At 52.5% G+C, this 12384-nt stretch overlaps 4 protein-coding genes across 4 annotated transcripts; 3 read left to right on the forward strand and 1 right to left on the reverse strand.

The window, feature by feature from the left end:
- Window positions 1-890: 890 nt before the first annotated feature.
- PV05_05683 (uncharacterized protein) lies at window positions 891-2727 on the forward strand (the record flags this gene model as incomplete). The annotated part of the gene is made up of 2 exons (XM_013462212.1): window positions 891-947; window positions 1024-2727. The coding sequence occupies 2 exons, from the start codon at window positions 891-893 to the stop codon at window positions 2725-2727; spliced, it is 1761 nt and encodes a 586-aa protein (XP_013317666.1).
- Window positions 2728-4760: 2033 nt separating this feature from the next.
- Window positions 4761-6944, forward strand: PV05_05684 (uncharacterized protein; the record flags this gene model as incomplete). The annotated part of the gene is made up of 3 exons (XM_013462213.1): window positions 4761-4881; window positions 4978-5248; window positions 5438-6944. The coding sequence occupies 3 exons, from the start codon at window positions 4761-4763 to the stop codon at window positions 6942-6944; spliced, it is 1899 nt and encodes a 632-aa protein (XP_013317667.1).
- Window positions 6945-8258: 1314 nt separating this feature from the next.
- PV05_05685 (uncharacterized protein) lies at window positions 8259-11019 on the reverse strand. Its single transcript, XM_013462214.1, has one exon. The coding sequence runs from the start codon at window positions 9958-9960 to the stop codon at window positions 8407-8409; it is 1554 nt and encodes a 517-aa protein (XP_013317668.1). The 5' UTR covers window positions 9961-11019; the 3' UTR covers window positions 8259-8406.
- Window positions 11020-11988: 969 nt separating this feature from the next.
- PV05_05686 (uncharacterized protein) lies at window positions 11989-12324 on the forward strand (the record flags this gene model as incomplete). Its single annotated transcript, XM_013462215.1, has 1 exon — window positions 11989-12324. One exon carries the CDS (start codon window positions 11989-11991, stop codon window positions 12322-12324), a length of 336 nt encoding a protein of 111 aa, XP_013317669.1.
- Window positions 12325-12384: the final 60 nt, after the last annotated feature.

Genomic DNA, 12384 nt, shown 5'->3' on the forward strand with positions numbered 1-12384 from the left:
CGATGTTTTCAACATTTAACTACGTATATAGATTAAGGTTGCGGGGTTATCCCTGGTCTGGACTAGCTCATTTTCTTAGACTTGTGCTATACTTCGTAGTCGCCTAGTAGTACTCACACTACTCGCTAACTTACTGCCTAGAGCCTTAACATTCCACGTGACTTTTGCGAGGACAATGCGGACTTCGGCTTCGAATGACTGATGCCTGTTTGATTACGTCGCTTTCACTCCACCTCTTCCCACAGCCGAATTTCTGCATCTCGTTAAGAGTCCGAGCGGAAAGCTTTGCAGCGCCAAGTTTCAGGCCCACGAACTTGAATTCCGAACGAAACGGGCGAACATTTTCACCGAATGGCTCCGTATCTAATGCGTGCGTGGCGCAAGGAAGTGTGCGACTTTCGCATCAAGCTAACCAAAAGAAGCGGCAACTTGCGATTTGCTCGTTTGACTGTTGAGGCGAGGACTTGTCGAACACGGGACGGTGTGTCTCGTCTTGTTGCGCTGCTTGCTCCTTCACTTTCGTTGGTCCTTCTTCATCTGTCCCACGAGTCCGAGCAATAATGGCTATTTTTGACCGCCGCATCTGAGCCCTATGGACAATGTCCCCTGTTGACTGGCGGTCTGAAAATTACTAAGCCCACAGCGAGATTCGGCGCCGCGGCAAGCTACGTCTTGCACCGCCAGCTCTCATTGGAACCAAGACTCGACAACGCCATGGTGGTGGCTGATGCTTGATTTGACTGTGATTTCGTTTCAAGAGAAACAAGGCCGCCTATTCAGGAGATGTTATATATTGGGGACAGCCTTGCGATCGTGAAATCGCGTGACGCGTCTCATATCGGCTCCACTAACCACCTTCAAGATCTAGTTGATAGCTCTTCTCAGTGAATATGGTCTATCATGGACCCAGTGGTGGCTGCAAAGCATGCAGAACTCGTCGGGTAAAGGTAAGTCGATGCGAGGGCTCAAATTTCGTGTTTCGTGTGTCTCCTTATCATGCTCGTTTGTCACTAACCAACCCAGTGCGACCAATCAAGGCCATCCTGTCACAATTGTATTCGCCGGCGCCAGAATTGTCCTGGCTATGCGGATGTATTCGACGGAGCTCACAGAAGCCAGAACAGTATTGTCTTGCGGCGAGTCGAGAGGCAGAATGCTTTGCGAGACTCGACGCCTAACAGCGACAGCCCAAGCAGCAACAACTCCGCCGAACATACGTCTTCAGAATCAACACCATCCAGCACAGGCAGTACGAGTGCACCTAGTTCGAAGCCTGTCAGAAAGCCTTTGCAATGGGTCATCTATTCCGCTCCGGTGACAGAGATTGAAACAAAGCATGATGATTCAGAGGCAGCGGGAAAGAACGAAAAGAATGCGATTGTTCGACCGAGACACTCAATTCCGCCCATGTCGATCGCTTTGAAGCCAGACTCTGAAGAAGCTTCGACGTGCTTTTTCTTTCGACACTACACCGGCACCGTCTACGACGAAAACGTTCACAGTGGCTTCGCTCTTATGTGGCAGCCACTTTTCCTCAAGTCCTCTGTGGATTCTCCCCTACGGGCAGCCACAACCGCGTTCACCGTCAACATAACCATGATGTGGTGCTTGCAAGGCTGTGACACTCGACCTGCGCGAAAGCTTTTGACCAAAGCAATTTCCGCGACACGGCAAGCTATCCAGAACCCCACGCCAGATAAAATGGACGAACTACTCATGACGATCCTCATCTTTGACCTCTACGACTCCATGGTCCAGCACTACGTCCCCACGCCTGTGTCCTCTGGGAAGCACAAGGAAGGCGCTCTCGCTCTAGCCCAACTCAGGGGCAAGACGAATTATGACAATCCCTTGACCAAAGGGCTTGCCAACGCGACTCGTAGCGCCCTTCTGACCCACGCTCTGGGAGCTCGGACGCACCTTATGCCAGGCGCTGAGAACCTTTTCAACGATCCTGCGTTTCCGCAAACAAAAGCGGCAGAGCTCGAGTCAATCACTGTGGAGATTATAGCTCTACAGGCTCGGCTGTGGGACATGAGACGCACTGGCCGGCGGGTACAGCAAGTCTACGAAGAAGTCATCATGGAAGCTATCAGCATCGACGATTCGCTCGTTGAATGGCGACAATCCATCACAGACCCGAGGTGGCTACCTCAATACGTTTATCGCGACGACGTCGCGCCGTCGCTTCGAGCCGCGGGCTTCTACGGCGAGCAGTGCGCCGTCTGGCCTGACCTGATCTTTGCCGAGATGTCAAACCACTACTACCAGCGCCGCTTGCTCAACCTGCAACTGATCCGCCAGGCGCTTGCTGATAATCCGAATTTTCTCGCCAAACCCGAGAATGTACAACTTCTACACACGACAGATGCCACTGTCCAATGTCTCGTCGATGCCGTTTGCGACTGCATCCCCTTCCACCTGGGCGATACAGTCGTGCTCACGAACCCTGTATACAGCGACGAGATCAACTTCCCAATCAAGACACTCAGGGATGCGACTACTGGGGAGACTACCACCATCCCATACCAGATTCCTGTCTACAAGACACGCGCCGCGGCATCTGGCGGCTGGACGTTGTTCCCCTACGTCTGCGAGATCTACCGGCTAGCCGAACCTGAAGACGATGCAGCCCCAATTGTTCTGCGCGAGGGACAGCTGGACTGGATTAAGGGCCAAGTCAAGCGGATGCAGAAGATATTCCTCTACTGCGATCCGGTGTGGTAAGTCAGACTATGTTTTCCTTGAGAAGCTTCCCGCATCTTGCTTGCTCCTATACGGACTCCTATACTGCTGATCGCCTGCGTACTGATGACTGGTCACACAGGTTCAAGAGGATTCCACCCGCTGGACGGCCCTCGGCTCCCGATACCCTGGACGCTTTTTGGTCGGGAAGGGGGTCTTTCCAAGGCTCAAAGAATGTAGCTGGGCATGGTTAAACTAGAGTCATATCCATGGTATGGTCGACGCTGGATGACAATGCTTGGATACGATATGCCGCTGAGATGAGTGGACACTGGCTGGCTTATTGGGGTGTAGTAGCGGACAGTACTCTCTCAGCTTAACTCTAACGACCCAGGTCCAATGCCACCCGTCGATGAAGACGATAACTATTCCTGTGCGAGACGTTGAGACGACACCGAATCGTCACCGTCAAAACTCTCGAATCATGGGGGAAGCCGATGCAATCTGCGAAATCATGGTACGCACTATTGAACGAAGGTTTCACCATTGTATGCCAGTCTTCTTGGGCCAAGCTTGATACGATTCCAACTCAGCAGGATACGGCTACTCGATAAGAAAGGTAAAGCGCACTCTGGCCAAGGACGGTCATCTACATTCAGTATCGTTTTCAGATGTACTTGGCAGCGCTAGTCAGGCGCGGCAAAAGACTGCTCGACAATGCAGCCAGAAATGGAACGAAGGATTTCTCGCGGCGTTAGCTTGTGAGATCATTCTGTTGCCCCCAAGGATGGTGTTCGATATCCATGCAGACCAGTATCCTCCATACCGTTTCATGAGCCTGAGCCAAGCGAGGCGCCGAGAAGGGGATACCATGCCTTGGCTGGAGGCCACAATCTTCCTGATGCAGACATGAATCTGCTGGCAATTATCAGGCTTTCAAGGAGCTACCCGCACCCAAAGCGGCGAGATGGCCTAGAAGCTGATGATAGTCCTGCGAAGGAGGTGTGTATCACGAAGTGGATCTGTCAAAGGCACTGCATCTTTTGGCGAATGTACGGACGTAAAAGAGACCTGGAGCAGAGGTCCGTTTGCATGGATCGTTTCTGGATCGTGTTGTGACGATCTGCTTCGCGGACAAAAGCACCGCCCAGAATGAGGATAGCCATAAAGAGCAGCACTCTGAACGCGGACCCCCGAGTGCAGTGCTTGGCGAAGATATCGTTGAGATACTTCGTGACTGCTTTTGTAAAGGAAGTTACGAGATTATGAAAGCTGCCGAGAGGCTCGCGTACGCATGCAAGTACATGGAGCCATGGGTTCGATGATTCCTCCACAACCAGGGCGCCTTACAGGGCGATTTTGACTTACCTTGCATTTGCGGTGGGAATGACCCCTGCTTGGGACACATGTCCTTAGGCTTACCAACGCCGGTAGGGTTGGCTTGGGGGCCAAGAGCGATGCTACATCGTATGTTATGTCATCTATGGTTGTTGTCGAGAGTGTCTCCGGTTTGATGCTCCGTACTGGCCAAGCTTATAAGCCAGTGCCCCAATGAGAGGTTCAGCTTGCCGAAGCGTTCCAGAAGGGACGGGCTCTGTGCAGATGGATTTGCTTAAGGCGTCCGTATTCTCATCGCATCGGTGCATCTGCTGGAAGATCGGCGCGCTGATAAAGGGAAAATACGGACTCCTACGACGACTGTCCCGGAAACAAAAGCTTGGGATTCAACACCGTTATTGCCAGCATCGAAGGAGATCGATCCGGCAACTACCGTGCAAGGAGCGAGCTGAGCATCACCACGGCGAAGGCGAGAAGCTGCTAGAGCCGGATTGACGCTGGAAGGATGACTTCCTGGTATATTTTGAGACTGGTAGGTGGTTCTTCCTTGTGTAGGATCTCGACTCCTCGTGGAGCGGCACTAAGCTGCTGAAGCTGCAGTGAGTGCGTTGGACAGCAGGACGCGGCCATAATATGGTCAAACTCTGTCCATTCCTGTCAAATCGACTGGATTCGCCCAGTCACGCTTTCGAAATGAGGCCGAGGTTACAAAGATTTCCACTTCGGTGGTGACATCAATGCTACGCGTATGCTTCATTCTCCAATCATTCAACAATATCTCTTCAGCCATCATTATCGTCAACTTGAGGCATGGAATCCTAACTATTTCATGGTATACACCACTAGATGCTGCTAAAGGTAAGAAAATGCATCCGTCACCAGGCTGAAACTGGTGAGAAAGAGCCCCCACGAGTCATTGGTTCGCTTACACATCACCTGCCCCTTCTTTCACAGGCGAAACCGGTGCTGCAGCTCTTGCTTCCGCAAGCGCTTGCGCCTTGATTCGACGTGATGCCCGTCAAGCAGCACGACTTCTGGGTCAGGTTTTTTACATATCTCGAATTGTGAGCCAAACCTCAGAAGCTCGAGCGCCCATCGGACATGTCAGAATAAAGCTGCCCCATTCTACGCAGAAACATCTCCCCAAGACCCAGGTTGGCCAGCGCCAGTTTTCGGTCTACAGCGGTAGGCGAAACTCGGCCCCCAAAGCCACAGCGTTGCTATGGTACGTTCATGCATGCCCCTTTTACCGGGATATTGTTTGAGGTCGCCCACAGTCATCACGCCGAGAGGACGGCGGGCAACACTTCTTAAGGCTCAGGGCAAGCGCTTCCGAGTCCATTGCACTTCACCAGTCTTTCCAGCTTACATTCTGCGCCGAAGACCTCATAATGGGTATTGACATCGAGAACAGTTCGATACATCTATTTCAGTCTCCTGAAAGGCTCGAACTTCTCAACGATATCGACAGATTCCGCCAGCATGGACTCGCAAATCTTCCTCAGATTGTCGTATGCGGGGATACGAGTAGTGGCAAGTCATCCGTGCTGGGAGCCATCTCCGGGATAGGTTTCCCAGTGAGCAGTACCATTTGCACCAGATTTGCAACTGAAATTGCTTTGCGGTATTCGAACGACGACACCGTGTCCGGGCGAGCATTCATCAGTCCAGCTCCCAACTCCCCAGAAGCACATTGTTCTCGGGTCAAATCATTCGACAAGGCCATTGCTAGTCTAGAAGCCATCCCAGAAATCATGCAAGAAGCCCAAAATGCCATGGGCCTTGGCAATGATGCTGGTATAAGTCGTGATGTACTACATCTAAGGCTTCAAGGGCGACTACTACCAAATCTCACGCTGGTAGATCTACCAGGTCTCATTCACGCTTCCGAAGATACGAACGATATAAGAAAGGTTCAAGAGCTTGTTGAGTATTACTTCAATCAACAGGAGAGTATCATCCTGATTGTTGTCTCCGCTGAGAATCCTATCAACAACCAAGGTATCCTGACATCCTCGCGGCGTTTTGATCCCACTGGAGCCAGGAGCATCGGCGTTATCACTAAGCCGGACCAGGCTCAGCGAAGCGACAAGATCGGACTGTTGCCTGCGATCATTTCACTGGCCAAGAACCAGAACAATACCTACAAGTTTCGGCGACCTTGGCATATTGTCCGCTGCCTCAACGATGACGAACGATCTCGAGGTGTCGATCGTGAGATTTTGGAGCAAGAACTGTTCTCAAGAGACCCGTGGGACGAGTTTGACCGTAGTCAGCTCGGCATTAGATCGTTGAGATCTGAGCTATCCCAGTATCTGCAAGAGCATATAATCTCTGTCCTGCCACAGCTGATGGAGTCTCTCGAGGGTAAGATAGCTCGTGTCAAGCGTGAACTGGAGGCACTTGGACCTCCACGGGCCGCTCGCGCAGAGCTCATGCAATATCTTGTCAAGATTAGCGGACAATATTCCTCGCTCGTGGATGATGCCTTGTCAGGTGACTATACCGATCCATTCTTCCAACGCAAAAGTTCAAACACAAGACTGAGAGCGACAACCATGGCCAAGACCGATGCTTTCGAAACAGCAATGCGCACACAAGGGCATACCTTCGAAGTCACACGAATGCCATTCGCATTTTCATCTCCATTAAGTCGAACTCAGAAAATTACTGAGTCAGACGCTCTCATCAAAGTAGGCAAGCTGTTGGAAAGCCACCGTGGGCCAGAATTGTCGTTCCTGTTCAACCCCCGACTGGTCGGCGAGCTTTTCAAAGAGCAGTCGCAAAACTGGCCAGCCATGGCGTCGACATACACAAAGGAGATCTGCCAGGCTGTTCGGGCTTTTTTGCGAAAGGTTGTCGAGCATATTTGTCCTAAGACCGGCGAGACCTCTGAGCGCATTCTGCGGCACGTTTTTTGATGACGCTTTACATGGCATCCAGCAGACACTGAATGCCAAAGTTTCTGAACTTTTCGCGCCCTACCAAGGTCCGTTCCTCTTCTCCACGAAGTCCAGATTACAGGCTAGTTTGAAAGCCGTCGAGCTTGAGGACTGTCTAGAAGAAGAAAACGCAGGTAAAGTCAAGTTGGCACCGAAAGGTCAAAGTCTCCTGCCGAGCGTTCAGCCAAGCCCGGATAAAGAGACGTGCATGAAATTGATTCAATATTCGAGGGCCTATTACAACGTCGCCTTGGAGAACTTCATTGACAACATCATCGTTCTCGGTGTTGAGGCATGTCTTCTTTCTAAGCTTGGCGGTATCTTCTCCCCTGGTACCGTTGTCCGGATGGATGACGAGATGCTGCGGCAGCTAGCGGGCGAATCCGCCGACCAGGTGCGAGAACGTGAAGACCTACAAACGCAGTTGCGGACCTTGGAGGCCTCTTTGAAGACGTGTAAGAGACATGTCAGTCGAGAGTTTGGCGCGCCGCCTCTCGCGCAGATACTTGCCCAAGCCCAGGCCCCGGCGACGGGGAATGGGATATCAAGCGCCAGCTCTAAGTCTGTCGGTTCGGGCACGTCAGCATCTAGGCTATCTGGTTCCAGCACAAGCACGTCAGAGTTTGCGTCATTGGATTCAGGCGCCGCGCCAATATTCTCTTTCGCCGAAACAGACGCATCCAGCAAGCTCCTCGGAAGAAGCAAGACTGGCAGCCTTCAGGCTACCAGTACGAGTTCACCACTTTCCAGCTTTGATAACCCTCAACATGACAGTCAGTTCCGCGGGTTTTGATGGGTTGGCTGGCGACCAAATTCTTTGCTCACCTCACATTCAAGACCAGCCTCGGAATTTCCTTGACTACCATTACTCAGGCGGATAGCTGTTGTCTAGTGCGGTTGCTTTCGAGACCCTCGTCAGGCTGCGCTCTTGTTTGCCGAGAGCTCTTTTGCCATAAAGGAGGGAACCCTGCAATATTTCTGTTTACGTTCTTATGGTTGAAAGAATCGGCACTTTGTTGTACAGTGCAATTATGTATCTCCCGCAAAAGGCTGCTGTAGAAGTCCTTTTTCGGAAACATTGTACTCATGACTCTGCAGAGACATTCAGCTCAGGTGTCCTCTGACATGTTCGGGTAGAAATGCAAGGCAAAATGTGATGAAGATCCTGGAATACAATTGCCCATGTTTGTTTCCATGGATGTCGCGTACTATACTTCCTTCTGTCAGATCTGTATGCTCGTTCAGGTAAGGGGCAAGGGGTCCTCATTCAACAGCCTGCAAAATGATAGTAGGGTCATGGCACATAATTTCTATCAGTCTAGCATTTGATACTACCGTACATCTTCCAGGCTCGCAGAGCTTTTGTTTACAAAAACGATTGGTCTCTCTTTCTCACCAAGCGGAGAAAGCGAATAATCCGTCCCTGCTCTCCAGGTCACAATTACCGGGTCATATCAGTCACTGAAGCCCTACTGCCACTAGATCTCACAGACGACGCCACCGATCCGGCGCTGGACCTCTTCACGGCAAGCGGCAAACGTGGCGGCAACGGCACCGCACCGTCTCCGCTGCCTCTCCTGGGCGGGGAGTTCCTGGCCATCTCGGTCGTTCGGCCATTGAGGCTCGACGAGTTCCTGCTCCATCGAGAATCCACGCCCACGCCCACGGGCATGGCACGCATCAATCCAGCGGGGAAGGGCAACGGAGAGAAAGGAGCATTCGATGCACTCTCCGACGGAGTGATGGACCTGTGGCTGCGGTACTGGCTCATTGGCGAGTCGATGACGGACTCTGGAGGCGTGGGCGCCGGAAAATCTGCTGGACTGGGCGTGGACACGCTCTCGCGGATGTTCAGACCAGCAACGGGAGCGGGCATGAGCGGCGTGAGGACATTGCCTGGTGTGCGTCGTAGCTTGGGACGTTTGCCTGCGACTGGCGTCGGTGGATTGTTCGCCAGACCGCTGGGATGGACCAGCGTTCCGTCGGACTGCCGGGGCGACACGTACTCCTCGAGGATAGTGTTGGCGGGGTATGTGGTCTCTGTGTCGCTCGACGCCCAGGTCGGTGGCCTCTTGGTGCTTGGTATGCTGTCCTGCCGCAAGGTTGGGCCGTTGCTGCTGACATCGCTCAGGGCGAGCGGCACCTGGTCGGTGAAAGGGTTCTGCAGCTTTTCGCTCAACAGGTTCGGGGTGCTTGCCAGTGCGAGTTGTCGTGGGCGTGCGCCGGCAAGTGTAGGGTTACCTACCTGCATCATGGTCGGGCCTGCGCCGTCGCCATCTTCCTCGCCTGAGAGTCTCTGGCCGCGACGATTGCGGAACGCTGCCAGCCGGACTCTCAGTGGTGTGCAGTATCGAAACAAAAGGTATGCTGTGGCCGCGACACAGATCACTCCCAAGACCGAAACTACCGCAATAGCTGCTGTGAGGTTTACGGATGAGTGTGTATGCACCTTGGCCGCAGGTTGATTGGTGGTTGTCGATGCCGCGCTCGTTCCCGTCGCCGTCGCCGCAGCAAGGCTGGGTGAGTTCAATGCCGTCGTCTCCATTGCGCTGGTGGCCGAAGTAGAGCTGGCGTAGATAGAGCTTGCAGCTGGAGCAGTCACCATAGACTCCATTGACGTGGCAGAAGTCGCCATGCCGGAGCTAGTCATGCTTAGTTCAGGCAGGAATGGGTTGTCTGCCATCACAGTGGTTGGAGGAAATTGACCTCGTCCACCTCCTGGGAGACTGCCGCTGGCAAAAGGATTCTCATCTTCATCCATGCTGTCATCCCCACTGTCATTCCCGTCATCGCTTTCGTCGTCGCCGTCAGAACCTGTGCCGTCCGTTTCTGTTGCCTTTCCCAGGACAGTGTAGAGTAGTCCCGCTGGCAAGCCTGAAGGCAAGCTCTGAGCTGCATGATCTCGGCGCAAGAGATCTGATCTTCGGAGGGAGTATGGGTTTGTCCTTTCAACCCACGTCCTGTCGATACGGTAGCGTAGGTTGTTCGGAGGCATTCCCGATCACAGTCCCTTCTGCATTCGAGGAAGAGTTTGTTGAGCAAGAAAGTGGCGACGACGGTCAAAACATCAGTAGAATCGGACAGCTTCGAGGGACCAGCCTTCAGATACGAAAGGAAAGTGACGAAGTCAATTGAATTGTGGTCGACCAGCGTACTCAACAAATGAAAGAGCAAGATGCAAGGCAGATGGAAGAATGTGATGGGTTTTCCAGCCGTGAACGCCCCTACCTGCTGCACTGCGGTTCTGGGCAAGGCATTGACCACGCAGCTCCGCGTATTTGCGTGCTCAGCGTTCCCGATCGGCGTGCTAAACCGGCATCGTTTCAGGTCAGGGAGCTATGCTTGATGGGTAACTGTCTGAAGCCAATGTTGAAACACGTCCAAGTGGCACAAGCTGTGACTAACATGGATAAGATAGTCGAGGCCGTTGCTTGAGTTCTTCCCGAGCCAGTGGGCGATGACCTGTATGTCTTGAAATTTGCGTGGAGAGATGTCTGAGGTTGAACTCTGAAACGTGCACAGTCTCGAGTAGCGGAAGATCCCACTTGGCAAGGGGACAGTCATACTCGCACCATGGGGCGGAGTACGGAGTATTCAAATCAACGAGACAGATTTGGCGCAAAAACGGCATACAACCCACTCAGCGACAGGATGTCCTGGCCGTGTTTACCTCCGGGCTCCTGATGAATGCAAGCTTCGCAAGTGGTTGGCGAATGTTGACGAGGCTTCAAACGATTGAACTGATCTCTTTGGTGACATCAGACAGAGGCTGTCGACGAGCTTGGCGTCTCTCGACAATGCTTTTGCTACATTTGAGGCACGCCCAATCAATTGGCATCCCCCACATAGATACTATCTCGTGCTTGAAGCTGTAAATCAAGACGGCGAGGAGGGAGAACAGAGGTGGCACGGGTGGTGATGAAAAAGGGGGGTCCCGGAAGGAACAATGATAACCCGAGTGTTTACATAAGCAGAGCCCACGTGACCTCCGCTTTGTTCTCGTGTTTCTCCGAGACGAACAAATCCTTGCCCCAGGCACCCACCAGGTACCTTGCCTTTTTTTCAACTCGTACACTTGTCCCGAAGAACAACTGTTATAACCATTGTACAAGCAATGTGACTCGTATGAGAACTGTGAACACATCGGCCCTAGAAAGGCCCAGACTTATCGATCGGACAAGCCACTGCAGTGTCTCGTGCGCTTCGCAGACCGATCGCGATTGCACCCGATTATCACACCACCTTTCAAGTTTCATCACGCAGTACTCCGTACGCCTAGGGATCCAACGACCTGAAATCGGTACCCAAGTACTCCAAAGTACCTCCGCTCATTCGGCAACGGCGAGGCTCCGGCTTGGTTGGCCTTGTGGCATGCATACTATAAAGGGAAAACCGTCTTGAGGCCCGGTAATTTGCCTCCCATCTGACACCATACGGCGACTGCGACCAAGAGATGGAGCCGGTATCGGTGAACAGTGAGTGCTCTAATAAACAGCTAAGTAGCCGCAGGATCGCTGAAAACTTTTCTTTTTCATCGTGACAACTCAGGGAAACCCTTGCCTTCTTCACCGCTCCAAGACGCAAGTTCTATTCAGGAATCCGACTTGCTCCTAACCGTGATTTAAGACTTCTTATCATTCAAATCGTGTTCTTTCCAAATCACAGCTTTCCCGCTCATCCTGCGGCAACAACTAACAAGATGATAATCGCACGCCGTTTCTCCGTCACAAACTTCCTGATCGCAACATCCGCGCTGGCCTTCCAGGTCTTCGTCCTCTACCCGTGGCACGAAAAGCTCGACGAGGATTTCCACGAGTTGAAGCAAGAAAATCTGCGGCTGATGCAGGAGATTCAAAAAACTCGCATCCAGGATTTGAAAGAGATCAAGGAGACCTTCAGCAAGCTTCGTGCAAACTGAGAGAATACTGGGAAGACGAAAATTTTCAAAGGGAGACGCGTCCGCCTTTCGTTCTTAGCCCGAGGCTCGAGAACAAGGCCTTTCCTTGCGCCGCATGCTACCCCAATGGGCCTTGCCGCCGAGTTGTGTGCAGTCATCACCACTTCGCGGGCGCCAAAACATTCCCGATCCCGAACCACAATCTTCCTGAGAGTCCTGCGAACGAGCCAGGGCTGTTTTGGGATCGCAAAGGCCCATCGGAAGGACAAGTCTGGACATCAACTAAGCAACATGGACCCATTCTCGCGGTCTCTGAAGCCACCTCGGGCGGGTGAAGAGGATTGTCTGGATGACCACACCACCCTCGAGTGCGATTCGAGCTCCAATGACAAACACCAGGGTTTTCTCGGGACCGATTTGTTCAAACTACATGCCTTTTCTAATTTCAAATTTGTCTGGTAGACTCTGGAAAGCTTCATGCTCTACATGTTTTTACGCCGAGCGTGGTTGAGCGCCACAATA

Source organism: Exophiala xenobiotica, assembly GCF_000835505.1.
Source record: "Exophiala xenobiotica strain CBS 118157 unplaced genomic scaffold supercont1.3, whole genome shotgun sequence".
Classification (NCBI taxonomy): Eukaryota; Fungi; Ascomycota; class Eurotiomycetes; order Chaetothyriales; family Herpotrichiellaceae; genus Exophiala; species Exophiala xenobiotica.